The sequence below is a fragment of the Symphodus melops genome (assembly GCF_947650265.1).
Source record: "Symphodus melops genome assembly, chromosome: 15".
Taxonomy (NCBI): domain Eukaryota; kingdom Metazoa; phylum Chordata; class Actinopteri; order Labriformes; family Labridae; genus Symphodus; species Symphodus melops.
This window is the reverse complement of record NC_136705.1, coordinates 14,558,233-14,585,680: the sequence shown is the minus strand read 5'-3', so window position 1 is coordinate 14,585,680 and position 27,448 is coordinate 14,558,233. Positions and strand designations below refer to the sequence as shown.

Genomic DNA, 27,448 nt, shown 5'->3' with positions numbered 1-27,448 from the left:
TTAAAATCTGCCTGTGTTTTCTTGAAACAAATCACCAGCTGGTGCTGCTAGAACTCTTTTCCAGGCTGTCACTTTCTGACAGTTAGTCCCACAAGAACTGAAATTGTCTTAGTAATGGCACATGTCAAGACACACAGACTTAGAACAGGACTGCAACAGATCCCAAATTATTTTTTTCCACAGCTTTTAACATAAATGCACAGTGATTTGTGAAGTGGATTTTTAACATACGTATGTATGCCTTTTTTTATTTTCAGCTTTTTGGTCTTCCCCTTTAATTTTGCTGTGAAAAGTCAGACTAAAGGCCACAGTATACCTTGAAACGTAAACTTGCAGAGGTCCTTTCTTAAGTCTTATACACCAGAATTGATAGGAAATGAATATCATAATGTGCTCACTTCTTTGCAATTCATGGGGGAAAAAGGTTAGACTATCACTAACACAGTACCAGGAGATGAGTAAAGATGCTGCTAAAGATGACTCGACCATATGTGTGTACAGTATGTTGTTAATGCTACAGTACTGTATAGATCCTAGTTAAAGTCACAGTAAGTTTTTATCACCGAGGCTCTGGCTTATCTTGTTGTCCTTTTAATGACAACAGAGAAAGAAAACAAATACCAGAAGCAGTTCTGGAGCTTTTGCTTATCAAATAAAACAAGTTGTGTTTGACTGAATGTTGCAAAAAAAAAAGAAAAAAAACATCCAAACAGAGTACAGCTGGTAGATGCAGAATATGTAATACACATCAGCATGCGGCCCAGCCTCAAGCAGTGATCACTGACAATGACCGGAGGGAGGCAGCAGCCTGACCCGTGATGAAGCCCAGAATCTGACAGCTCCCCATGAGCTACCTGAGGACATGGTGGATACTGGAGGTGGTACCTGAAGGCTGGCTGGGAAATGACCTAAGCCAATAATTCTTACTCTCAGACACAAATACACAAACATTGTAGTCTTAAGACGGGCCCAAGTAAAGCCTACCTTTGTTTCATTTATTGCAGAGTCAGCTAAAACTAAGTGTTTTACATTTAATTGTTATCAACCAAAGGAACTTTAAAATATCTTCAGAAAACAAGACTCTCTTTAAAATGCATGACACGTACAATCTTAGAGAGAACTTTAATCTGAAGATAAACATTGTCTGGATAAGAGACAGTTGCAGTAAATGCTGTTAATGTACATGCTTAGGTTGCCAATACAGTATAGTAGTACAACACTAGGTGGTTGTAAAAGTCAGTGGATTTATTAGGCCTTTAAAAATCAAAGATTCTTTACTTTGTTTTATACTCTTCAATTCATAGCACGTTTTTATTTTTTTATTATTCCTCTCTGTTCTGTGCTCTCCACTTATCATACTGTCTTCTGAAGGTAGAACTTCAGACTACTCTACAGACCTTTGAGTTTTAATTTTATCTTCCCTCTATTCATGTTGTACATGCTACGAAGAGCAGCAAAATATTGTGAGAACATTGCACGATGGCCAAAGTATTACCAGGCATCTTAACTCAAAAGTATCCCGATGGATGTTGGATGTAAGTAAATGCATTTCCTGAAGTACTTAAATGAAGTTTAGAAAGATAAGAATCATACATCATCAGAGTGTTATCTTCTTACTCACCTCTATCTTCCTCCATTGGTTCTTCATCTGCAGTTCAGGCCCCCTGTTGGGAGCACCTAAGATCTCAGGCTGGCTTGAGGCTTTGTTTATTCTTGGAATAAGCATGTAGGCCTATTCTGTCGGGACTTTATCAATGAAAACAAACAAATTTTGTGTCGATTTTTGTCAGCAATATATCACTTTTTGAAGTATGGGTCCTGAGGAAGGTCAGATTTAGATAGCAAGAAAAAAAAAAGGTAGGGAACCACTGCTCTACTCCATATCATTTCAGAGGGAAATATTTTAGGGTTTTACTTTACTACCATTGTGTGACAGCTTTGGTTACCAATACTTTAATAATCATTCCTTGAAATGATATTTCATAACATTTCAAATCAGGACTGACAGTGAAGTGTTTTCTTGGGGGGGCCAACACAAATTGACTGATTTTAGTCTCATCTCATCTCTTTCCTTCTCTTTTCGTCTCTTCTCGTTTAGACTTTACACCTGTAAAGTCTAATGGCACCCTCTTTTGGCCATTCTTTGTCAGTGCATAGCTGCAGGGCACACTGACGTTAAAAGATTGACCATTATTCTTCTCTGCATGCCAACAGGAGCTGCAGTGTTAGAGTGCTGACAACATTGCCATTGTTCACTTTAGACATGTATTGCAAGCATTCAATAATTACACAACATCATATTTGCTTTATATTATGAACTCACTCGAAATGAACGAGATTCACTCTTGTATAACATCTCATTCTGTGCAGCTCTATGATGCAAAACAGGACATAGAAGGCATGAACATTGTTTTGTGTGTGTTTGCATACGTATAACTACACCATGTGTGATTAGAAAAAATGGTGTAGATAAAGGATTATATAATAAACCTTGAGTTTGTCATCATTTATAACATTATGATTGTGTTTTTACTTTCAGAGTCTGTTATTCATACTGTTCATCAATACGAGATGTTATTCGGAACATTTTTTGCATCTCTGATTCCATATCTGAATAAGATAGACCAATACTGGTTCACAAAAAAATAGGTATGTAGTATCTGTTTTTTAACCATGAATGGAAGATATATGAAAGTAAACACAAGGGTGCGAGAGTGTACGAGAAAAAAAGGGGGTTTGATGGACGGTGGAAAAAAGGGGGGAAAGGAGGAACATCTATCTTGTTTCCCCAACCTCCCTCTTTGTGTGTCTACATGAGAGAACGGAGAAATGTGAGCTTTCTATTAGAGGTAGAGTGTGGTGAGAAAGAGGGAGGGAGGGAGGGAGGGAGGAAGGGAGGGAGGGAGGGAGGTGGAGAGAGTTAGAAGGAAGTGGACGAACACACGATATGGAGAGACGAGAGGAGAGGAGGAAAGTGAGACTGAGGGGAGAAGGGAGGACAGGAAACACAGAGGAGAGAGAAGCAAGAGGCGAGCGTGATACATGGAGGCAGAGAGCATCATGTTAGGATTTAGGTGTGTCCTTTTCTTTCAGAGTTTTCACTGAAAAAAAAACAGGCAGGTGGGGCTACACACACACACAAGTGCATTTACAACCCATACATTTTAGCTGCGTAAAGGGACCCAATCCTCTGCCTCTCTTGTGACTCCAGAGGTAGAGTGGGAGCGACAGCATACACACATGCATACACACACAAACATTTTCTTTCTGTTCTGTCCTCACACACGTTCTGAAAAAAGCATGTGCTTCAGAGTGGATTCGCAATAGAGGGATACAACATGAAGGTGAGCTTTACTTGCTATGAATACATTTTTTTTCCTATGTGTGTGTAAAGCATGGTTAAGAATTGGAATCATGTCCCTTGCTTTCATTTTATTGTATGACTGTAGCCATCAAACTATCTGTCCATCTGACTCTGTTGTGCTCACGATGTGTTCTGCTAATGAGACACTGATAATGTTTCTCACAGTGAGTGCAGGGTGTTCTGAGCATAAGTTGATCACAGCTTAGTGATGAGTAAGTGTGTGCAGAGAAGCTGTGTTGCATATAGTGTCTGATTCACAGACAGCTGTACTTGAGGTGTTCCAACTGCATCTTGCTTGTAAGCATCAGGATCATGTTTTTGGTGTCTCCTCTTTAAACGGTTATGCTGATGTTTGTATAAAAGCAGTAGCTCAGAACTAGGTTCCTGCGTGTATCTCGTGCATGTGCACATGTGCAGTGTGGCTCATTGACTCATTGAGTGAATGTAAACTTTTTTTTTTTTTATTGTGACCGCTGTGCACTCCATAAACATGCCCTCAGGTAAAAACTGCATGCGCCAAACCTTCAAGCAAACCTAGTATTAGTGCAGCGTATCAACATGAATACTGAACCTTTTGATGTTCATCTTTGATGCTCCGCAGAGCAAGCAAGACTTTTAAACATGGATGTGTCCTTCTATCATTGACTACTTTTTTTGAAATGGGAATAATGACATTTAATCACAAACACATACAGTTATAGGCAAGACTCGTAATTAGTGATACTGGAAGCTACAATTCATCATTCATTAATAGTTCAAAGCAAACTGTGATCGTACAGACATGTCATTTTTAATTAGAAGGAATGTGATTTGGCTGACAAGTTGCAGAATTTTTTTTTTTAAATTGCAGCAGAATGATTAAAACAAGTTTTACAATTTTCATAGTTTGGATTTAATTGACTTTACAATCTACTGTTAGAAACGACGACGTTTTGTTACACTGAATACAATAACAGACTCTACAAAATAGTGAAATGTCTCTTTAACTGAACATTGAAGGGGTGACGTGATCGCAAACTTCATCACAAATCAAATGAAAAGAAGATGAGAAAAAAAGAGTCTGAGTTCCTGTTTTATGTTTAAGAGTGACTCACTGTGAGTCCACAAAACAGGGCAGCTGTGTAACCATGTTGCACTTTGATTTTTTTTCCCTGTATGTGTGACAACACGATATTGAAGAGCTTCAAATGATCCCAACCTCTTTACAGAGAATGTAAAGGTTTCCTTTTTAATGCAACTCGTCGTTTCATTTTCATTGCCGTCCCTCTTTCACCCTGGCCACGTCTGACACTCAGAATGTGCATCTTTGAGGAGGAGATGAGGAGACGTGGGGGATGTGTAGTGATTGAAAAGGAGGGAGAGTCAAAAAAGACAGGCAAAGAAAAGCAGAGAGGAAAGGTGTTGTGGCAGAGAGTAAAGAGAGTCTTTCATAATTCTGCTCACAGCCAGCATCAGTATGCTGGGTACATAGATTCACAGTTCTGCATCAATACACAGGCACACATACAAGAGTGCAAACACACAAAAAGACCACGGAGTCATCAGACCATGTTGCAAAGAGCCAGCAGACAATGGTGCCCAAAACACCTGAAATGATGTCCATGAAAACCAAAGTGTTGAATCCTGCGTGATAGTGAAAGACAATGGGACAGATCCAAAGTCAGCGTGTTAACCCTCGGACACATTTCTTCAAAAATAGGTCACATAGATGTACATAATTAAGTACAGGTACTGAAGCAGAAAAGTATTTTTTAACTGAATGCAAAGCTCTTATTTTCTAGTTTGACTGGATTATTATTCACATCATAATGCACATAGGTACATGTATCTGCAATTAACTTTTTTAATACTATAAAAACTGTGAAGGATTTTGTAGCATTTGGAGAGATAACTGAGTGGGCATGTGTACTAGTATTGTTGTATTTCTGCTTGAAATGTTTGTATTTACACAGGGATATAAATGTTTTTTTTTTTTTTTTTAAATGGCATATAATTTTAGTGTGCCCATGGAGATACCTGAATGTATCACAATAACACACTCTACAAAATAGATATACAAATGTATAGTTATATTTCAGAATATATATATATCTCCCTGTTCCTGTTACATAAGGACAGAGTCCACACTGCTAATTTATGTGTATGCTGGAAACTTGGTTGAGCTGTAGAAGAGTGATTTTCATTTTCACAGAAACTCTCTGAAAAGAAAAGCAAAAAAAAAAAAAGTTTAAAAATGAAGCCGCACTATCCAGTCGATGTCCATAAACATGTTTTGTGCTGCCTTGGTTGTCCCTCTGAAAGCTGTTTAAAGTGTGATATTGTGTCAAGGTAACATCACAGAAGCTTGATGCAGTGCAACATGATTTATTTCTTTTGCAGCCAGAGGTGTGCTATTGACAAGCTTTGTGAGGAAATAATAGAAAATCCTTGGACCAAATCTGACTCTGGTCTACCCCTGTACTCAAACACTTAATAGTAGTCTTTTTTTGTTAACAATTGAAAACATAGTTTGCTGACTCTGTCAGGTCATTGTGTCTTTGACTAAAATTCAGATTACTAACTAAACCTGACTTCGATGCAAGTCTACTTAACTCATTTTATTCTTAACAATGCTGCAATCATGTTTGTTACTTTTCCTTTTTGGAACAACCATCAGTATAACACAGTATTGTCCACCACCTCTATTTTGCTTTTTTATGTACTATTAAAACATCACTCTCAGAAAGCTCAGTTAAGCAGTGTACTCACGTGGCAGGTGGAAAGCTAAAGTTAAGTGTCACATGAGAGACAATGATTCTTACTTGGATCAAAGACTCACAAAAAATGTACCGAGACACACTCTTCAGTCTGGTGTTATTTTAATCTTGCACCGATTTTATTAAAGTCTAAAAACTCTAAAGCCAGAGGGCACTTTTTTTTTTTATTTTTTACTAGAGTTCTTCTCAAGATACCAAGATTAAAAGCCTACCTTTAATGCATCATGACCAAAAGCAGAGAAGCATGTGGTTCTTTATTGTGAAATATTAATATGAAAGTCACAACCCATTTGTGTGTGAGTGGTGCATTTAATATGGTTGAGTAAGGAAAAATGAAACACAAGAATACTGTTTTTTTTTTCTTCCATGCAGCATGCCATGCCAGCAGCTCCTTCCTCCTTTCCTTAGTGATTGGACGCGCAAACACCAACGCACACTTACGATCACCCGAACAGACACATTATCCATCATTCTGTGCTAACAAGGTTTTAACTAGCCAAAACAAATGACACCTCTCAGAACATTACAAGATCTTAACAGAGAACGCACAGTCTGATATATCAGAGCATTAATTATGGATGGACCTTTATTGCATTGGAGGAGAGGAGAGGAGAGGAGAGGAGAGGAGAGGAGAGGAGAGGGGAGAAGAGGAGAGGAGAGGAGAGGAGAGGAGAGGAGAGGAGAGCAGAGGGTGAAATTTCCATTTGGTTATAAGTATCAGTACAATAATGTTGTTTAATAGCTGTTTCCTTAGTGACGGATGGCATTGTTGTGAGTCTTCTGGTGTACTTTATTCACAGCAGTAAATCCAGCTCTTATGTGTAAAGAGTGGAGATTGTTCATGGTTGTACTTGTTATTCAGTGTGCACAGGCTCTTCAGTTGTTCATGTTGTTGATAATTCAGTGTTTTGAACAACTAAAGTGTGAAGGCTCATCTCAGTCATTTCATGACTCAATAGTTTCACTCTGCATCAATTTTCATTAAGCTCTTGTCACTGTGCACTCAAAAGCCATGCTAATTTGACTTTACAAAGAGATTATCAATCACTTTTTCTGTATTCTGTTTTTGACTTATTTGAACACAAGTAGTCAGCTGGATGGGGTTAACAGAACTGCAGATGAGAAGCAAGTTTAATGTTGTAGTTTAATTATCAGTGCTGAAAAGCCAGGACTCAAAGGATTTGAAGCTTTCTTCCTGTTCTGGCATTAGCACCATCACTAAATGACCTGAAGTGCCAGATCATTAATGGGAGCTTCAGCACACCCAGCAGATCATGAGGGAGAGGAGGCACACAGGGATGACGGGCTATTATGGCCACACACAAAATACAAACTGTACAATTCATACACCGAGCTAAAACCAGAAATGGTTTAACAGAACATACTTTTTTATGGTTTACAGTGCATGTATGTAAAACAAAATTTCAACGTTATGTAAAACTATGGTGTTTTATATGTTAATCTTTCAAAAGTAATCATCTAGTGAAACATTAAAAACTGTTTAAACATTTTGGTTTTTTTTCATGAAAAATGAGTGTATTATCCTAATTGAACCATTACCTGTTAGAGGTAAGGAACACCATTACACTAAATATTGATAGTATAATTAGTAATGGAGTTAGTAAAGAAATATTCACACTGCTTGTTAGGAGTTTTTTGGTTTTAGACATCTTTTTGGATAATTAAACATGCAAATTGACCCGGGAGCACCATTGCTTTTCCTGACAAATGAACATAACAGGAGGGTTATTCAAAATGCCTGTTCATTTGTTTATCTCATGGTAACAGGTCAATAAAATGCGTACAGAAGAGCATGCAGCCATGTGAGCCCCTCTGTGTTTTTAGATTTTAAAAAATGTCAGCATGCATACATGTTCATTACTACAATTCTAATGTGCTAATGCTCTGCAGAAATATTGTTTGCCATAGTGAACATTTCTGTTAAATATGTAAATGAAATTGCATATTGCAGCAAGTTGATGATTTGCTAAATGAATGATGTACAATTTATTTTGTGATGATGGCACCTTTGTAGTTTTGAATTTCATAAGGAAAAAAACACAACTATGATCAACTATTTTATTTTTTACTATTTTGGTCATGGCCAAATACATACTGTTTGTAATTTTTTTTATGTAATGCCTTGCGATGAATCCTGATCGAATCATTTAAAGCGTCTCATTTCTTTCACAGATACTTTCAATTGATAAATATGGGTAAAAAAACAGGGTTGACATGCACAGACATGTGATCTACTAACCAAACAAACAACTTGTTCTCCTCAACTGACCTATTTTCATATATAGGTTTTAAGAAAAGCATTGTAATTAATTATAGATGCTCAAAGGTCACAAGCTTACATGCAGAGCAAAGACAGCTGTACTTCACAAACTTCTGCATCATGAAAAGGTAAACTGGCCACACGGCTCTGAAAAGGTCACAGTGAAGATTTGTGGCTCAGCTTTATTATGGCTGCACTGCAGATATTGCTCAGAAGCACCTTCTGGAGAACGGTTCATCTCTCTGTCCCCAAGGTGATAGCTTTATTCAGCAATAAAAAAAACAACCAACTCTGACTTTGAAGCAGCAGAAAATACTAGTGTTGTTCTTTCTTGAGTTAAAGTGTAGTGACAGAGCTGAGTTTGCTTGTTTCATGTTTATCTGTCACTGCAGTTGGTGTCGATTTTAATATAACATAAATATTGTTATAATCTCAGTTGAATATTTTCCTCCTAAACAATACTTTTTAACACAAAGAGTATAGAGATACAAGTTATTTGGTTAGGAAAGGGTTTTTGAGTTTAGTTTTTTGATTTGTCCAATCTCATTTCAGTATAGGTTTTAGGTTCATACATAAAAAAGGAAACATCTGTATGAAAAACATCTGTATGTGTGTGTCATGATTTGGTCTTGTTCAGTTTTATATTTTCAGAGATTAGATTTCATTCCTTGTTTAATTTTGTCTCGTTCTTCTCTGGTGCTCTGTGTTTTGTGTTGGATTGCCCTGGTTGTCTTCACTTGTGCTGTTCGTCTCACATGTCTCTGATGACCCATGAGTCTATTTAGTCTCAGTGTTCCTTAACGCTTGTTGTAAGTTTATCATATGAAATGCCTGAAACTTCTCCTTGTGTTTTCTCAGTTGGACATTTCCTTGTATCTTGATTGATACTTGGACATATTTATAGTCATATATACATATCTATTTTGCTTTTTTTGTGAAATACATTATTCAGTTTCTACACTTGGGTCCTCCTCTATGTTTCTGACAGTGCAGTGTGGACCATATCTAATGCAGTAATACAATGCCAGACCCCATCAGCTATGGTCTGACAGCTGATTAAATGTTAATGTGCATTGTTATACAGAGAATTTAGACACATCTGCTTTTCAGTGAATGCTTCTTAAGAAGTAAGATTTAACAAGCATGAGCCTGTTGCAGATCAGTAAAGATCTGAACATATTTGTGTTGATCAGTAGAGATAAGGACCTGGGCCTTTAATTTGAGTCCGTGTACGATCATCTGCCTCTCTCTGGCTTTGTTCCCTGCCCTCGTGGTAATTTTGTGAAGCCTGTAGCTTGTTGAGGGATCAAGCCTGAGCAGCTCTACTGGCAGAGCTTTAATGAAACAGTTCTGGCAAGGATACATGCACGTGTGTACGTGTGTGTGTGTGTGTGTGTGAGAGAGAGAGAGAGAGAGAGAGTGAGAGTGAGAGGGTAGATACTATACACTGTATAAACCAGCTGAGCAAGTGTAATTGAACATCCTGCTTATTCCACCAAAACAAATACAGTCACACACACACACACACACACACACACACACACACACACACACACACACACACACACACACACACACACACACACACACACACACACACACACACACACACACACACAAGCTGTGATGTTTATTTGGTTGTTACGTGACCAATGGCAAAAGGATACATTTGCTGTTATGGATCTGCAGAGAAGAGCAGTGGCAGGAAATGAGAGCTCTTGGTCGGAAGTGTGGAGAAAAACGCAGGGGTCTGCAGAAACATCTGCTTTTCAGTAAGATGAGGACACAGTGAAGCCTAGAGTACTGTAGTCAACAAAATCTTGTGTATCGTTACAGCAGCAGTGTGAATGTGATATCAGGAACATGTTATCTGTAGTTAGGAGTATCGGTTCTATTTTGAAAGCTTAACAATTGTAAATAGAGTAGGAGAAATAGAGTCTGTGTGTTTTTGTGTGAATGTGTGTGACGACAGGGAAGCTGAACTAAGCTGTAAGTGCTAAAATGTGTATTTGTCTTATCTTTAAGAGTTGCTCTTCAAGATCAAATAAATCTCAAAATAACAGTATACGATCATTAAACAAAGAAACTAAACTGCTTATTTTTTTGGAAATAAAAGTTGAATATGAGATGAAACCAGAGAAAAAAAGTTGTTTTCATCAAAGTTCAAATTCACAACATCTCTACCCTCAAGTCACAGCCATCATTCACAGCACCCAATGTAAAAACTAATAAGATCTCAAACCCAAGAGACTTAATCAACTCAATACAGGAAATATTATTACTTTTGTAACAATTGTATCAATTTAGGTAGGTAGGCTTTATTTGTCAAATATGCTCCATGTTAAACATACAGCACAGACGAATCTTTTGCATCTTCAGAAAAGTATCCCACAGAAAAAAATACTTTTAAAGACAAGAACACAACGGTTTCCGGTTAAACTGCTGTTTTTCTAAAGTCAAAAATAAATCAATCTGGGGAAAAAAAACAAAAAAAACAAAACAATGGGGCATCACCAATGTCAACCATTTAGATACACCAGCAACTTTTTTGTTTTTGTTTTGTATATTCTCTGTTCTATAACACAGTTTAACAACTAACCCTTAGGATGCTGTTTGGGATACGTTTTTTTAAAGGCATATTCTAATAGGACGAAGTAAACAAAGAGGATAACTTCATGATACATGTTTCTTTTCTTATTATTGTCGACCCAGCAAAAAAGAAACAAAAGGCCTTCGCATGACTTAATCTTGTGCATAAATCAAAATCCTTGTTGTATAAGAGCTGAGAAAGGCATATTTAGCTCAGATAATGAATGCTGTGCTGCTATGTGTCTTAAGCAACCAAGTGCTGGACCAAGAGGAAGTCTCTGACAGGGTTTGACTGAGTGGAGCTATGATTGGGTTGGTGTGGGCTCGGGTCTCATCATGGCCTGTAGGACTCGTATGTCATTTTAATGGGACTATAATTGACTTATTGATTTTAAGAGCATGGCTGGCATTGATTGGAACAGCTGCTTCACAAAGGAAGGAGACAGAGAGGGAGAGCGAAGAGAAAGTACATGTAGTGCATCACAGTGGCTGACATTGTAACTTATGTAAAAAGGAGTCTTACATACTCCTTGTAAGAAGCAGGACAACTTGTGAAAAGAAGTAACGGCCCAGATCAGATTGTGCAACATTGTCATGGAAAGTAAAGGTCAGTAGCAGAAGAAGAAAGTGTCATTAAGGAGATATTTTAAGTTTAGTTTATTGAAATGAGATTCTCTTTGATGCATTTTTTTCTTACACGGTAACCCTGCAGTCTTGTAACCATGCAAGTTAGTTTTTTTTAATAAGTAACACTAAAAATTAAAAAAATAAAATCAAAAAAAGCAGTTGAATAGAAGGGAAGTTCACAAAGTAAAATACATCTTTAGGAATGTCAGAAAATAGGCTTCTTTTCTTTTCACATTACTTTTTTTTTTTTTAAACCACAGTTGCTGTTCTTGTTAGCGGAAGAATTGATTGAATTTCCCCTCAGGACAGTTTTATACAGGAACATTTTCTCTTTTTGATTTACTGTACATCTTGTTGGTTAACACGAATAGATGTGAGGGTTTATTGTAAAGAATGACTGTTCTACAGTAATCAACAAGAGATCAGAAAACCAAAACACTTGACAGAGCCGTCCCACAGACTGATTGTGGAAAATCTTCAAAGATATGTAGGTCTGGGTTTCTAGCCACTATACTGACAAGAGGCCTAGAATCTGGACTTTTATTTTTTATTTTTAAATTAACCAGAGATGGAAAAAGGGCCGTCAGCCAACATGCTGGACTCTGTAATAAGTCAACTGGATTTCCTTTGTAGTCTTAACATTTCATACTCTTCCAAGAGTATCATCAGCTGTTGTTCATGTTTTAGCTCTGAGAAACGTACTGCATGGCCAGCTGCTTTTGTCTGGAAGTCCAGTGGTCTACTTGGACAATAGACAATCATCATAAACGTATCTTCTCGATTTAATAAGGCTTGCCCCTTGTTAAGGAAATAACATCCAGTCCATCTACCAATGCAAACAGTTAGCTTTCTCTGAATAAGTACAGAACATAAACATTGCAAGAGGTTGGTCAACACCCCAATTCAGTGTCGTTTATGCAAGTCGCACTCAAAGAGTTTTAACAAACAGTTATCCAGATACTCTATTATGTTGTTTTACGTTGAGATCATTCCTACAGAAGAAACGGTCCTTATAATAAAAAAAAGATTAAATTATCTACAAAACACTTTGGCTGCAGGAATGTGAATTATTAGTCCTAATGATTTGTTAAAATGATTTATAACATGTTTCACTCAAATGTTCTTGAGTGGAGGGCATCTGAAGAGCATTAACAAAGTGTGACCCTGAGCCAGTTCTTAGATTTGCCCTCAATGTGTTTGTATTTTTCAGCTCAACAATGGCTCACTTAGGGACATAAGGAAAACACATAACAACTAAATTGCCTCCACTGTTTCTCATCACATGAGAATTTATGAGCTGAAACCAAGCACAAGGCTGTAATTCTCTCCGGTCACCGGACTTTCTCAAGCAAAGTGTCACTTTTTTCAGTTAAATGCTACTTTATAATTCATCATGTCAAACTTGGAGCCTTTACTTTGTAAATCACTTTCAAGGTTTTCTCCATCTCTGCAGCCCCCGTCTGTCTCTCTCTCGCGCACGCGCACGCGCACACGCACACGCACCCACACACACAGTTAAAATCAGTTATCAAAAAGGTCAGGGAAAAGGTCAACCCAAAAGCTACTCTGCAGGAGGATCGTACTGACTGCATTGCATTATCTAGCCTTTCAAAATAAGAGGCTTTGTGGGCCAACTCTTGGATTGTAAAATATATAGAAATGACTTGTGGGTCAGAATTCTCCATTTAGAGTTTACTTCATCATGCTTTTTATTTAGCTTTGTATATATTAGTCTTTAATGAATTGTTTATATTTTTAGCTAATTGTTAGTTTCAATGTTTACATTGTACAGAAAGAGCACAGTCTACCGAAGTTAAATTGCTTGTGTGTTAAACATACCTGGCCATGAAACTGATTCTGATTCTGAATTGATGATTTACATTGTCAGTATCAGTTATATATCATCACACGAGACCCAAGAAGGAACATGTCAGCTGCATCTACGTTCTCACAGTGTGTTCTAAATCACTCATCACACACATTAATCAGTCTTGATTGGCTGGGATACAAACGTTTCCACATCGTTCTCTGAACACAGAGGTTCATCAGTCACCGTTTGTCACGTTGTGTCTGTCGGTACTTCAGACATCCATTTCTCTCTGCTCCAAACTAACTGTCAGCCTCGACACACCTCCACCAGTGTGCTTGAAATGAATTCATAAATTACAATTGTCATCTGTTCAGTGAGTTCCTACACATATTACACACAAGATACACAAATACTGTATCCCTGCCTCTCTTGTCAAAATACAATCGTTAACCTTTTGAATGGTTAAGGGAAAAAGATCCAGTAAAGATCCCATATAGATTGATGCAAATAAGGACACATTGAGAGACGAGAGCATAGTACCCAAGTGAAGGGAATTGATGAGGTGGTTTTTTTTGAGTGTAGGTGTAAGGGTGCACAACTGTAAGAGTAAATCTGGGAGATTGGAGCTGCTGGTGCTGCCTCGCTCAAGCTTGCTCGTCACCAGACTGCCTGCAGAGGTGATGGATGGGCTTGCCTTTCGCCTCTACAGAGGAGCAGTCTTTAATTGACATTGAACCAATTTATTACAGAGCAACTTCGTTTATAAGACTCACATGACCAAGCACCTATGGACAAAACCGATTCTGTGACAGTCAATTTATTTATAAAGCTATTTGTCACTTGAATTAGATTAAGGGGCACAGATTCTGTACACAGCAGGGAAAATAACAGGTTCACCTCCAAGAAGTAAATGTGTTATTGTAGCTGTTGGGTTGTTGTTGTTTTAGTGGACTCCTGCAACAATTCAATCACTGTACCAGACAATGCAAGAAGTTTCAAGTTACAGCAAATTGTTTACGGTAGGGAATTATCTGTAATGCAGCTTTGGTCTAGTATGAGTGGCTGATTCTCAAAGCTTTTTATTTTTTAAACAGCTGTAGTAGGAAGCTGCTGTGAGAGGAAATGCTTTGAAAACACTGTTTTTGCTGCCTGCAAACCTGAAGTGTCAAAAATATGAAAATAAAGTAAATAATTACATAAAAATCTATAGTGAACATAGTGGATAATTTACCAACAAATAGGATGATAATTGTGTTTGTATAGAAACCAAAACTGAGATACAAAGAGAATGAAGAATTTTCTTACAATTTAACTGAACTTAATTTGTCTAATATTAGATAAGTCTCTATAAACACATTTTAACTCTTATTATGTCATGTAAAAGAGTGTAACTTGTTCATATGTGACTAGTTTGTTGCCTGTTTTCAACAGTGGTTTTGTTGTCCTTGTTTGTCTCAGGGACTTCAATGTTAAATGTCCAATGTATCCCTTCAGCCCTACAGATCATACCCTTGTTCTTCTGTACCTGTCGTTGAGATGGATGATGTTCCTGCTCCAATCGATCAGCTCCAATTATGTTGTATAGATTAAAACCAAATTCAGATGGATGAACGGTGGCATTTAGCCAGGCTCTTTTTCCCTATAAATATATGGCATATACAGGCAGATAAACATTGTGTAGACATATCTAGGCATATAGCTGCAGGTTTAAAAGGACAGTTTATTGTCACTGGCTAGCTTGGGTCTTTCCAAAAGTAACACATGTTGCCTACTATAGACATAAACTCACAACTTCGCGTTTAATATTTTCATGATTCGCTAGAAGTCTCCTCTTTTTCCTCCCTGCAGGAAAACATATAGCCAAAACATTTATCTGGAAAAAGGTAAAACTCCAAGAAAGGACATTAGATAGATAAATGCTCTTTCTGCTTATTTAAATAACATAATGTTACACTACATGTAAAAAAATCAGTTGAATAGAAGGGTAGTTCATATTAGTAAAAGACATCTTTGGAATGTCATGAAATAGGCTGTTTTTCTTTTCTTATTACTTTGTTTACCACAGTTGCTGTTCTTGTTAGCAGAAGATTTTCTTGAATTTCCCCTAAGGACAGTGTTATACAGGAACATTTTCTCTTTTTGACTGACTGTACAACTTGTTGGTTAACGCAAATGCATGTGATCTTCTCTATGTGATAAGGCTTGCCCCTTGTTAAGGAAGTAACATCCGATCAAGCTGCTGTGATTGTGTTTAAGTAAGCGCAGATCATTTTGACTGCACATCCGGCTGGCAGAGCACTTGGAGCCCTGACTTCACTCAGGAGACTGGAACAGGCAGACAGTGAGACGAACTAAGAGCACAGTGTCTCTCTGGAGAGAAGCACTCTGTGTCACTTTCCATAAGACTTGAGGAGCAGGCAGCAGCAGAGGTGACAGACTTTGATGGCTGGAATGGTTCTGCACACTGTTCATTCTTAGAAAGACAGCTCCAGGTTTTATTTTATTTTTGCTTATCTCATGTTTTTTTGCCTAGTATTTATGAGGTGGGAAAAAAGTACAATAATGTACAGCTTGCACAATTTTCTTGTAACAAATGTGGTGACAGCAGATGAAGCAATGATGGATGACATTAATCAGGCTTAACGGCTCTATGGCCGGTCTTATAGTAGCTTGGAGCAGATTATTTAGCCTGTGAGCTGCTTGTTTTGACCTTTAATCCTCATCGCCATGAGTGTATTTAGACAGAAAACTTTTTTTTTTTTGATTTGATCACTTTCTAACTCTCACTCGGCTTCTTCTTACTTCAACTTAACAAAAACAACATTATGAAAGGTGAATATCTCAAATACCATGCAAGTAAAAAGAGCAACGCATAATACATTTCACAAAAACATTTTTTTTCATGGTGCACCAAAGTCATTCAGTGAGAATGTCCATTCCAGCTGCCACTTTACTGTCAGTCTCTGTTGCTTTTTATGTCCATCCCCTGTGTGCACAGTCAGCTTTTCAAAGCAATGTGACAACTTGTTTTGTCTTGACTGTTGCTCCGTCTTTCATTTTAAGCCCCTGCACAGAAACATTTGCTTAAATTGACCATCCACTCCGAACACACTCGACTGACAATCGAACCTCAGTTACACTTTAAGGATGTCTGGGGGGGAAAAAAATCTGTGACTTTGAACTCTGATAAAGATGGATGTCTTTTCTTTTCTAATTCATAGTAAATTCATCCTACCCATGTGCCAGAACAGCTTCTTTTCATGAAAACAGATGTAGACAGAAGGGGCAAAGGTTCAAGAGTTTGCTCTAATGTAATCTCAGTGTACACTATACTGTATGTACTTTATACTGTGCAAGAAGCCAATAGGCTATTTCCCAATTGAACAATGTTGTTTTAAGGATGAGAAACTAAAATCAACTTCTCTCATGAGGACATCATGTCACCACCTAATAAAATCAACATGAACATATCCCTGCTTTTGCTGTGTACAAGCCTCTTTTTATATCTTGAACAGAAAAGGTTAGCGTATCGGGGAAGGTGAGAGTGAAAACAGAGACAGAAATAGACACAGGAGATAGGACACAGACACTGACTCGGGCAGTAAACAAAGTATGACGACGGTGAGCATTACTTTATAGAATCTGGCTCAACTCATGACACAGAGCTAGAAAGAGGTGACAAGTAAGGGAGTGTGCAACCAGACAGTTTATTGGAAATGAACTGCGCTCCCAGCACTTTGCTCATCGGCATCAAAGCACACACACACTTGTCCACACAAACCCAACGAAACCTGCCTCCTCAGCACCTGGAAATCAGTCAGTGCAATGTCTGATCTGCTCCATTTCTGTCACTTTCTCTGCACCTCTGGCACTCAAAAGCTGCTGCATGTAAATAACCTTCACATCATGACATCACATAAAGATAAAAGTGATATAAATCTTATAGAAGCAAAATTGGAATGATGCTTTGCTATATCAAAAGTCATTATTGAGTTTATCTATATTAAAAATGTAACAAAATGTTAGACAGAGAATTGATGAAAAGGAAAATATTCCATAGTCAGGCCCGAATGTGCCACCTGAAGGATGACTACATCATTTCAAATAATCAGCAGCTGTAGATGTTGCTGTGGTAGAAGTGGCCTTGATCTCAGGAGATGTGGGCTCAGCTGTGCAGATGATTTTACTGGTGAGGAATAAAAAAAACTTATTTTTAATTGTAGAACCCAAAATCACTTCACTGAGAAACCTTGGAAAGTGGTTTCCTGCAATGTCTAGCGAGTTGAGATTCACTTAGTCCTATTGCATCCATTTAATTCATGTGTTTGTTGCTTCATTGCAATGAATAGACTAGACGATGGGAAACCTTGTTGCAGAAGGTAAGGTAGCTTACTGTGCACAGTGTGTGTGAATCAGCATCCCAATCTCTGCAGTTTGCTCTTCTATATCCCTGCTGTGAAGAACAGACATGTTGAATGGAACAATGACATGTTCCTTGTATAAAGGAGACAGTGAGAACCCGGTGAAGCTCAGCAGCAGTGAAACATCATCTGAAGGAACAAACTGTGCAGTTGCAATAAATAGATACACACTAGAGTATGCACAACAAGATCAGATAAGTGGAGTGAAAATAGTCTGCATCTTTTAGTACCTTTCTTCTTTTGGTACCAAATGCTTTTTTTTTTTTTTTTTAAAAAGTGAGACAGGGATGTTTGCATTAGTTTTGTTGACCAAGCAGCAGAAACCTTTGAGGCCTTTGAGGATAACTCTCCAAAACTTTACAGCATAATTAAACACGTCTGTTACAAAATAACAGCGTTGTATGTAAGATGAATGAATGAATGTCTATATATTTATTTAATTATATGTACTTAATCTAATTTTATGTTTTTGTTGGGGGTTTTTTTGTCTTATCAATTTATGTATTTTTTTGTTGATATGAAAATATCTCATGTGATCCTGATTTCCCACTTGACACATGTAAACTAAGTTATGTTATATTGTTAATTTAATTGGTAAACACTTGTCAGACCATGAAGGAAAGCATGAAATTAATAAAAAATAATTCTAAAAAAAACAAAACAGGAATAAATCAACGTCTCCATATGTGACTGTTGAGCGGCGCATAAAGAAGTGTATACAATATATCGCTGTTGATGTTTTGGACGTATGAAAGGTTTTCTCCCACAGAGGATGATTGTAGTTGTGCCAAAACTATCTTATTGGGACATCATATCATCTCTGTTTGGCTCAGTATTCACAGGATTAGCGCTTACGTGTTGATAGACTAAAGTACAAACGGTAAGCTTCACTTCGTGCTCCACTGCACCTCCTGGAAAGACACCACAGTATAATCAAATCTGACAGGGGAGCATTAATTAAAGAGTGCATGACTTTGACTTTGAGACAACTAAAATTAGAAGACACCCAGAAAAACATGCATCAAAGTGTCCTTAATTTTCATTATGTATTTGTATTGTTGCTTTAATACCAACTGCACTGGGATCTGTGCAATAGTTTGTTTTTTAGTGCAACAAACGCACTTAAAGGTTAATTATGTTGATGCTGTAACAAGTATAGGGTTATGAGTTGTCAGCTTTGCAGCAGCTGTGTGGACCATCTGTTTTGACTGAAGGACGAGCCAACAACAGGATATGTGTTGTTTTTAATTTGGTTAGAACACTTTGCTCATCACAAGTCAAGAGAGACGGTGGCAACAGTAGCAATATACACTTCACACCTAAATTGAGCAGAAAGCACAGAGTTGTGATCAGCATACAAGGTGACGATATGTACAGGTATACAAAATACAAAAGGTTCCTTGCACAAGTCAGTTGCAATGGTGGAGATTTATGACCCCACTACAATCCCTTTGTGCATGTAGTAAGTGGAGTCAGAGCACAGCTGATCAATGTAGGTTGATTTTTTTCTGGCGGGCTCATGGTGTACGTTAGCCACTGTCTAATGATCTTCACTTCTTCCCCAGTGAAAATCATTGTTAACATGGCAGTATACAAATATCAAAGGTAGTATAGTCTTTCAAGTTTTAAGTCTTCAGAACAAAGTCACCAGTATCCTTCAATAGACAGTCTGGGGATCTCCACTTGAGGGCCGGCTTACCAGCTTTTCTGAGCTTTGGCTGCATCATAATGTAGATGCCAATAATGTCAATATGTGACCGAAAAGGTTGATTGGGAAAGTATTAATCAATCAATCGCAAACAAAAAATGTTAACACTGTGATGAAAAGAAGAAGGAGGAGAAGTTTATTTATGTCCACATTTCATCTTCTCTACTCAAAAAAGAAAAAAAACACACTGGAGTTGTATGAAAATGAGGAAAAAAAGAAAAAAATAGACAAAAACATACAATGAATAAAAATAATAACAAAACTGAAGTTCGGTAATTTGTTTGTTTTCCAGGATAACCTCAATATCTAATGCAGTACCATTTTTCTGTCATGTTATACCTGGCGGTGCATTTTGATTAAACGTGGTATTAATGCACATTTGAATGTATCTTTTAAGTTTGATACATTAATAAAGTAGTAATCATGTTGTTAAGCCATAAAGTCACAGGCATGTGAATTTTACAACAAGATATTTGAAGAACTACAAACTATTTTGGTGTTTAGTCAAAGTTCAATAATCAAGCCTGACAACATCATGAAAAAGCAGAAAATCCATGTTGCATTTTAAATGTATAAATATTCCTATTGGCTGTTTGATTTTGAGTCTCCACCCAATCAGCTGTTACACTCAACAGCTTCTTCTCTCTTTCTTTTTTTTCCTTCTCTCTCTGCAATCACCTCTCTGTACTGGCTGATGAATCATGTCTGTCTTTTGTGACCTCTGTCTCTATAGGCTTGAGTTATCTTGCTCTCTACCCACCCTTCTGCTCCTAGTGCAATCAAATTAGAGGATATTTTGTTCAAATAGCTTTCCCAGAGTTGGTGTGATTTAAACGTCTCTTTCCCTCTGAGCAATACCACTCCATGTCCCCCTTGTTCCTTGACAAAGACAAAACACTCATGAAAGGATAATTGGGGCACTGATACGTTTCTCCAGCTATGCCATGGAGAAAGTCATTCCGCTGCTCAGTGGGCGCTACTACGATTTCCCTAAATGTGCTTCTAAAGCCTTGGGAGCAAAATGACTTCTGCATTGCCTGATAAATCTCACATTTAGATGAGTAGGTTGTGCCGACTTCTGCAGATGGCAAAGGGCAGACTGAACAACTTAGAGATTTATCAGGGATTTAAGAAGAGGGAGCAGACAGTTTAATAGTTCTGCCTCTGATCAGAAACATCCACTCCTTCTGGCCTTCACCTCGTTCTGCATGTTTGTGTGGAAAGAGAGTATGATTGCCAAAAAGAGACAGTAACAGTGATTAAATATTTTCTTGTGTATGTGTGGCAGTCTGGTGCCATGCCATCCACCTTGTCCTCATTTTTCAGATGGACTCTTCAGGGGTTTTATAAGCGCCAACAAGCAGTAGTTCTTAATTGTGATTACTATTTGCACTCAAGGCTGTCATTTCTTCTGGAGAAAAAAAAATCAGAAATTTTGAGCATATGCCAAAGTAATTAATTTGTGATTAGACACAATGCCTCTTGAGAGTAGAAACTTATTAGAAACAGCGAAGAAAAATTGGATACGTTTCTAAGAAAAACAGTCAAGCCTTGATTATCCTCTTAATATAGTATACCAGTCTTTCAACAGTTCATATATGAGGCAGTCTGCTTCCTGTTATTGAAGGTGTATTGATTCCTTACTTTGCCCCAGTGTCAGATGACACTGTCCACTTTGCATACTTTGGGCTTGACCTCTTCATCACACGCGAACGCAAGAAATAGACGAGCACTGGAAATATGAGGAGCTTGCGGTGCTTGAGTCTGGCAGACCGTCCTCCATATTTCTGTGCAATAAGGTCCAGCAGATGAGTGGAGGATTTGATTTAACCTCCGTTTATCCAGGCAGTGTTTGCTGAGTGAGCTTTAGTGAAGAGCCAGGGGCTCTTCAGCTGCAGATGTTCAGAGGATGGAGGGAGGGAGGGGTTGTTTTTTTTTTTTTTTTCCCCAATCAGGTCTCTGAATGGGAATCAGTTGCCTCAGTCAGGAGGGTCATTCATTTAACCTTAGAGATAGCCTTTGCAAGTCACAGACATCTGAAAGTGAATGTGGATAGCAAATAGGTGTAATAGTCCACCCACCAACAGTGCCAGCAAACAGAAACCCTATTCCCCCAACAGACATCAACTCAGCCAGATGGCTGTGTGAAGCTTAATGTTTCTGCCAGTGTCTCTTTGGTCCTCTGGGGACCCTTTATTGACTGGTTGGCAGATTAATTTAACTCCCACAAGAGAGAATTTGTGCAAAAGTCTCTTAAGCAACAATAAACACAATGAAATATTCAAGGCTTTGTGCTTGTTCAGCTCAATGAGGTTGATGGTGTATGATATGAGATTTGTCTCTGAGGATGATGAATGGGGTAGAGCTGACTGTGCTAATGATCTGCTTTGTTCAAGAGTAATTAGTTTTGTCGGTTTTAACTGGGATCATGTTATTTTTTATTATTTTTTAAAAAAGGTTTAGTTGAACAACTACTGTGGGCGTTTTCCCAGTAACTGGATCTATCTTCTGCAGGTTATTATATTGCACACATTAAGAACTGAAGTAGTAAAAGGTACATATACTATATGATGTGACAATCAGTCCTGCATTAAAACAATAATAGGATTATATTATAAAAGTTAAAAAGTAAAATTTTTATATCCTTGAAATAGTAAAACAAGAGGACACGTGAAGAAGATCACAACAAAGCATTGATAGAATTTACAGGTATAATAATAATAATAATTTACACTTTATTAATCCCACGAGGGGAAATTCGGTTTTTACACTCTGTCTAACACACACATAGGCCGAGATACACACTCATGCACAAACAGGGTTCTAGTGACATGCATTAATGGAGAGGTCTCAGAGTGAGGGGGCTGCCCACAGCGAGCGCTCCAGAGCAGTTTTGGGGTTCGGTGCCTTGCTCAGGGGCACCTTGGCAGTGCTCAGGAAATGGACTGGCACCTCTCCAGCTACCAGACCAGTTTCCGGACTTGGTCCGTGCCGGGACTTGAACCGGCGACCCTCCGGTTCCCAACCCAAGTCCCTACAGACTGAGCTACTGCCGCCCCGTATCATGATGAATTCAGAAAAGAGACTAGATCAATACTGAGGTCTCAATTCTTAAGCGCAGCTGTTAATAGAACTTTTACACTGCAGACATGTTAATATGCCATAAAAAGGAAATTAATAATGTTTTATTCAGTTCATGTGAGTCTTTTTAAAGCTCCCGTGAGGAGTTTTATGCTGAAATAAATACAGATGCCTCCAAATGAGCAATAAAAGCAAACCAGAACACGAGCTTAAAAATGACCTATTTAGATAGTTATTTTTTATACCTGAAACTGCTACTGAGGGAGACACTGCTTTGTCCTCAGGGGGCAGAAACATTGACTGCCAAACTGTCCAAGGTGTCTTCTGCTTTTCGCCCAATGACAGCTGGGATCAGCCGAGGCCCCCCTGCGACCGTAAACTGGACAACCAGTTTATATAATGGATGGATGGATATGTTAAACGCTTTATTTTCAAGATGTTGATTTATGTATCCTGCATACACTTTTGTTTTTAGACCTAATTGGACTATTATGGAGAAACTCGAAATTGAGTTGGTGTTTTTGTTCGGTCTGCAGGATCATGTAATAACTTTCAGTGAGGTTCAATAACTGAACAGTTATTGGTGTATTGAGCGTTTGTGGTAAGCTGAAACATTTTGGATCTCTGTTAAACATTACAAGTCATCAGAGGAAACAACCATTTCTTTCACATCAAAGGTTCATTATCTCTTTGTCTTGAACACACAACAAATTAACTCCAGTCTTCAGATAACTGCCTCAAAAAGATTATGACAGTCAAGAGCATCGACCGCTTCTGCGCGCTCACAGAGGTGTAATAATCGTTCATTTTTTTCAAGGAAGGTCAGTTGATAATCGCATGTTACACCATGGCCCTGAGAGAGACAATCATAAACAATGTATGATGCACAAAAATTGATTAACTTCAATGTGCAAATAAAATGATTGACATTTTCTCAAAATCATAAGGAAATAACATATTCAATTTGTTTTCCCACAATTTCAAGAACATCATAAATGTTTTATAAGGAACGATTTGGCTCAAAGCTCTTTGTAAATGTTAGAGACAGATTTACGTTGCCCTTAAATAAACCATATTTATAAGCTCAATATCTCAATACATGATGTATTTAGAGAATAAACACAGGAAAACCAAAATCCACAAAGATGAGATGAACTAAAAGTGTCTCTCTGTTTAAATTCATACAGTTGAAATTTGTCATATTGAAAACTAAAATGCTGCAGTGGTTTGTATAAGTGCTGTAAAGGCAAAAGTGGCGCCTGCTACACTGATACACATAATGTGTAACAACAATGACCTTTGCACAATTATTTACTTTTGCCTTCTTAAAGGGTCTTCTAAAGGTTCATGAATCCCCTGGGAAATTCCCTGAGTAGGGAGCCGGAACACACTCCTGTCAAAAGTATTGGACATTGGAGAGTCATTTTGCACCCAAAGGGGAACTTTGACTGATGATTTACAGAAACAATATTTTCTTTGAAATCAGCTTTTGCAAATACACATGACATGATCCATTAGAGAATCCCACAGCGGAAAGATGAAATAGCTTCCTTTGCAAAATGTCGGTGTCTTCCTTCATCCTAACTACTGTATTTCTCTATTTGGACCGAAACCAAATATTCCATGCTGATTGCTTATAATAATGCATATTTTGGTTTTGAGGTTGATTTTGTATACTTTGGTTTCCTTTGATGTTCTTCTCTTTGCTCAGTCTTTCCTTCAGCTTGTTATCATTCCTGCTTCATGTTCTGTATATGAAAGCCTGATCTTGAAAGGTCAAACATCGACCCTCTGCTCATGTTTGTGTTAATTTCTCCTCTGTATCATGTTATGGCCTGCTGAGCTGTGCATTAAATCTGTCAAAGCTAATGGGAGCCAAGGTTGGGGCACTTTGGCCTTGTTTTCACAATATAGTGTTGAAACACACAAAATCCAACTTAAAAATCAATATTGTTCTCCGTCTTTCTTTTGCAGTCTCAGCAAAAGTGCATCGTGATCTTTGCCCTGGTTTGCTGCTTTGCTGTACTGGTGGCGTTGATTTTCTCCGCTGTGGATGTTTGGGGCGAAGACGAAGACGGGATCACAGAGGAGAACTGTAGCAAGAACTGCAGGTAAGAAGAAGACAACCCCAAACAAACTGACTTCTCATTACTCACAGTAAGTTCTGGCAGGTCAGATCTGTTACTGTGGAGGATTCTTACACGCTAAATACCGCAGAGAATTCATTTAAACGCAAACACAGGATTCTTGGATCTCGCAACTGTCAAAAAAGCAAGCATGACAGATAAACCGAATTAAGTAATTCTCCAGTAATCAGCAGCTCATAGAGATGATCTTAAATGTACGTTATTTGCCAAAAAAAATCCAGGATTAATTTGTTCGTGTCCACAGATGTTGGTAAAGACACCGTGATGTGCCCATTGTGAAATGTTGCCATCTTGTTTGTTTGTTTTTTTATCTATAGGGGTAATAAAAAAAACAGCTGGGAAGGGATACTTAATGCTACACCTCTATCCTGATTGTTATTTAGGAGGTAGTCATGTGTATTTTATTCTAAATGGATCAGTGATTTAAAAAATTACACATCAGTATGGTGTTGAATAATTGAAACTAAGAATTGAGAATTCAAACTTATTACCAAAATCCTCCATAAGTTGATATTTCCACCTACTTAAGAAGTGAGTTGACTTTGCTTAAGCTTAGTTTTGAATCATAAACAGCTTATAATAACACAGGATATCAATAGCATTGTTGATGATAAATGGAGTGCATAGAGATCAATCTCATGCACTGATAAGCATACACATACAGTATGTACACAAAGACTGATACGAGTCTGCTGAGCAACACTTCAAGCTGCATCAGGAACTAATCCAATTACAGTCACCCACATTCACATGCTGATGGCTTTGCTTTTGTTGCAATTTGAGGTTCTGTGCTGTGACTAGGGACACTAAGACTTGTGGCTGCAGGAGACAGGAAATCAAACTGCTGTTCTATAGATTAGACAATGACCCACTTTCCTCTGAACCACAGCCACCCCCAGTGTGGAGGCTGCAGATTCTGTAGCATTTCTTGCATTTTTTAGAGCGTGCATTGTTTTCAAAATCGTAATCTTACACAGCAAACAATGCTCTGTGTCAAGAAGCACCAAGTCATTACAAATAGCTGTTCCCCCAACCTGGTCCTATTATAGCCTCCTCTGTTGCCCTGAAATGATGACAAAGCGTTTCTGAAAGTTACCTTATATCAGACTTTACCAAGTTTCAAGAATTTATTTAACTCTCCGAGGATGGCTTCCCCCAAAAAAACCCTCTAGTACATCCTGGTGGTCCAAAGGGAAATTGGCTGATGCAGCACACTCTGTTCACTCTGCTTTCCACTTCCCACTGGTTCTCCCTCCATTAGGTTTTATCATCAGATTTACCATTCAGCCTTCAATTACTTCCCTGTCTCTTTTCTTTATGCGCGTGTCTATCTTCTACAACCCACATCTCCTCCAAATCAGCCATTTAACAACTTCTCAAAAAACTTTAACAGGCCTTCCCCTCCTCCACTCACTGGTCAGATGGTCTTTTGCCCCGAAGGAGAAATGAAGAGTAGAGGTTGTAAATTTGAGCTATATCTATATCTATAGCTATATATCTATACTAGATACAAAAGATAAAGTAGGATGATGGAGCAGCACGCATTCTGATATCATTATTGTGGTGTAATGTACTGTACATGAACACAGTCTGAATTACAGTAGTTATTGGTGTTAGCGCACCACACTTACTCAGCACTAAGTTACATTTGTAGAATAGAAAATAAGAACAAGAACTGTAAATTGAAGCTTAGACACACACTTTAATAAATGTTTGCCTCACTTAATATCATTATTGGAGAATCAAATAAATTAATAACACATCAAAGAATTTCCTCATTTTGTGCAGGCCACATAAAAAGGGTTAACCAAAAGGAAAGAGATACTGTATCTTGTTGCATAACTCAGAGTCAGTCACTCAAGACACTGTGCCACTGTGCACTTCTACTTTTATTCTATAATCTCAATGGCACTATTTTACTTTGACATGCATCATTTGAGTGACCTATGAGGTGTAAAAGTCTGACATAACTGCTGATTTCTTAGAAGAATATGACTTCAAGCAAGTGACTGCAGAAAATTGGAAAAGTGATGAATGATTGAGCTTGACATTTTCATATCGTGGTGCATTGAGATTTGTCAGTACTCCCTTTATTTGCTTGTAATTCGTCAAAGAAAGCACATAGACTGCCCTCATGACATGGTGATAACTTATACATAAAATCCAAGACTTCCCCCATAATGAATACTTATTTTCTCTCCATCTCTTCTTGTTTTGCCGTCTTTACTCTTCCTGGACCTTTTAACAGCCAAGATAATAACTCAGCATCTTATTTGTTTGTGTTGTTATTATTCAGACACATTACACACAGGGTTGTTTTGTTATTTAGATTTCCCTAAAAAATAAATTAAGCATACTGAATAATGCTAATGCTTGAGTTTCAGAAACAGGAGACCTTAGATGGCCTAATGCTACTCTGCATCTATTACAAAATTAATTTGAAATTTTCCCTCAAAGCATGAACAGCTTAAGCAACAATTGCAGTGTAACATGATTCATATTAAGATTACATCAGGTTGTTGTTGTGAAATTATTAAAGCAAAGTTGAAGCTGCCTGAACCCTCTCAGCTCATCCCTGGTGGGAGTGTGTAATTGCCTGGTGTCAGATGGCTGATAAGCATGTTAGTATTGATCCGCAGTTGTCTTGTGAAAGGGCAGAAAAGG

At 38.0% G+C, this 27,448-nt stretch overlaps 1 protein-coding gene across 4 annotated transcripts in view; it reads left to right on the top strand.

The window, feature by feature from the left end:
* LOC306836455 (inactive phospholipase D5) overlaps positions 1–27,448 on the top strand; it is a 60,194-nt gene that overhangs the window by 10,339 nt on the left and 22,407 nt on the right. For 3 of the 4 annotated variants that reach the window (XM_079363533.1, XM_079363530.1, XM_079363531.1), the window contains one exon: positions 24,612–24,748. In XM_079363533.1, coding sequence (XP_079219659.1) covers positions 24,612–24,748 — 137 coding nt within the window. Of the gene's footprint in view, positions 1–2,918; positions 3,345–24,611; positions 24,749–27,448 lie in introns of those variants that run through there. The other variant, XM_079363532.1, reaches the window with a different exon arrangement.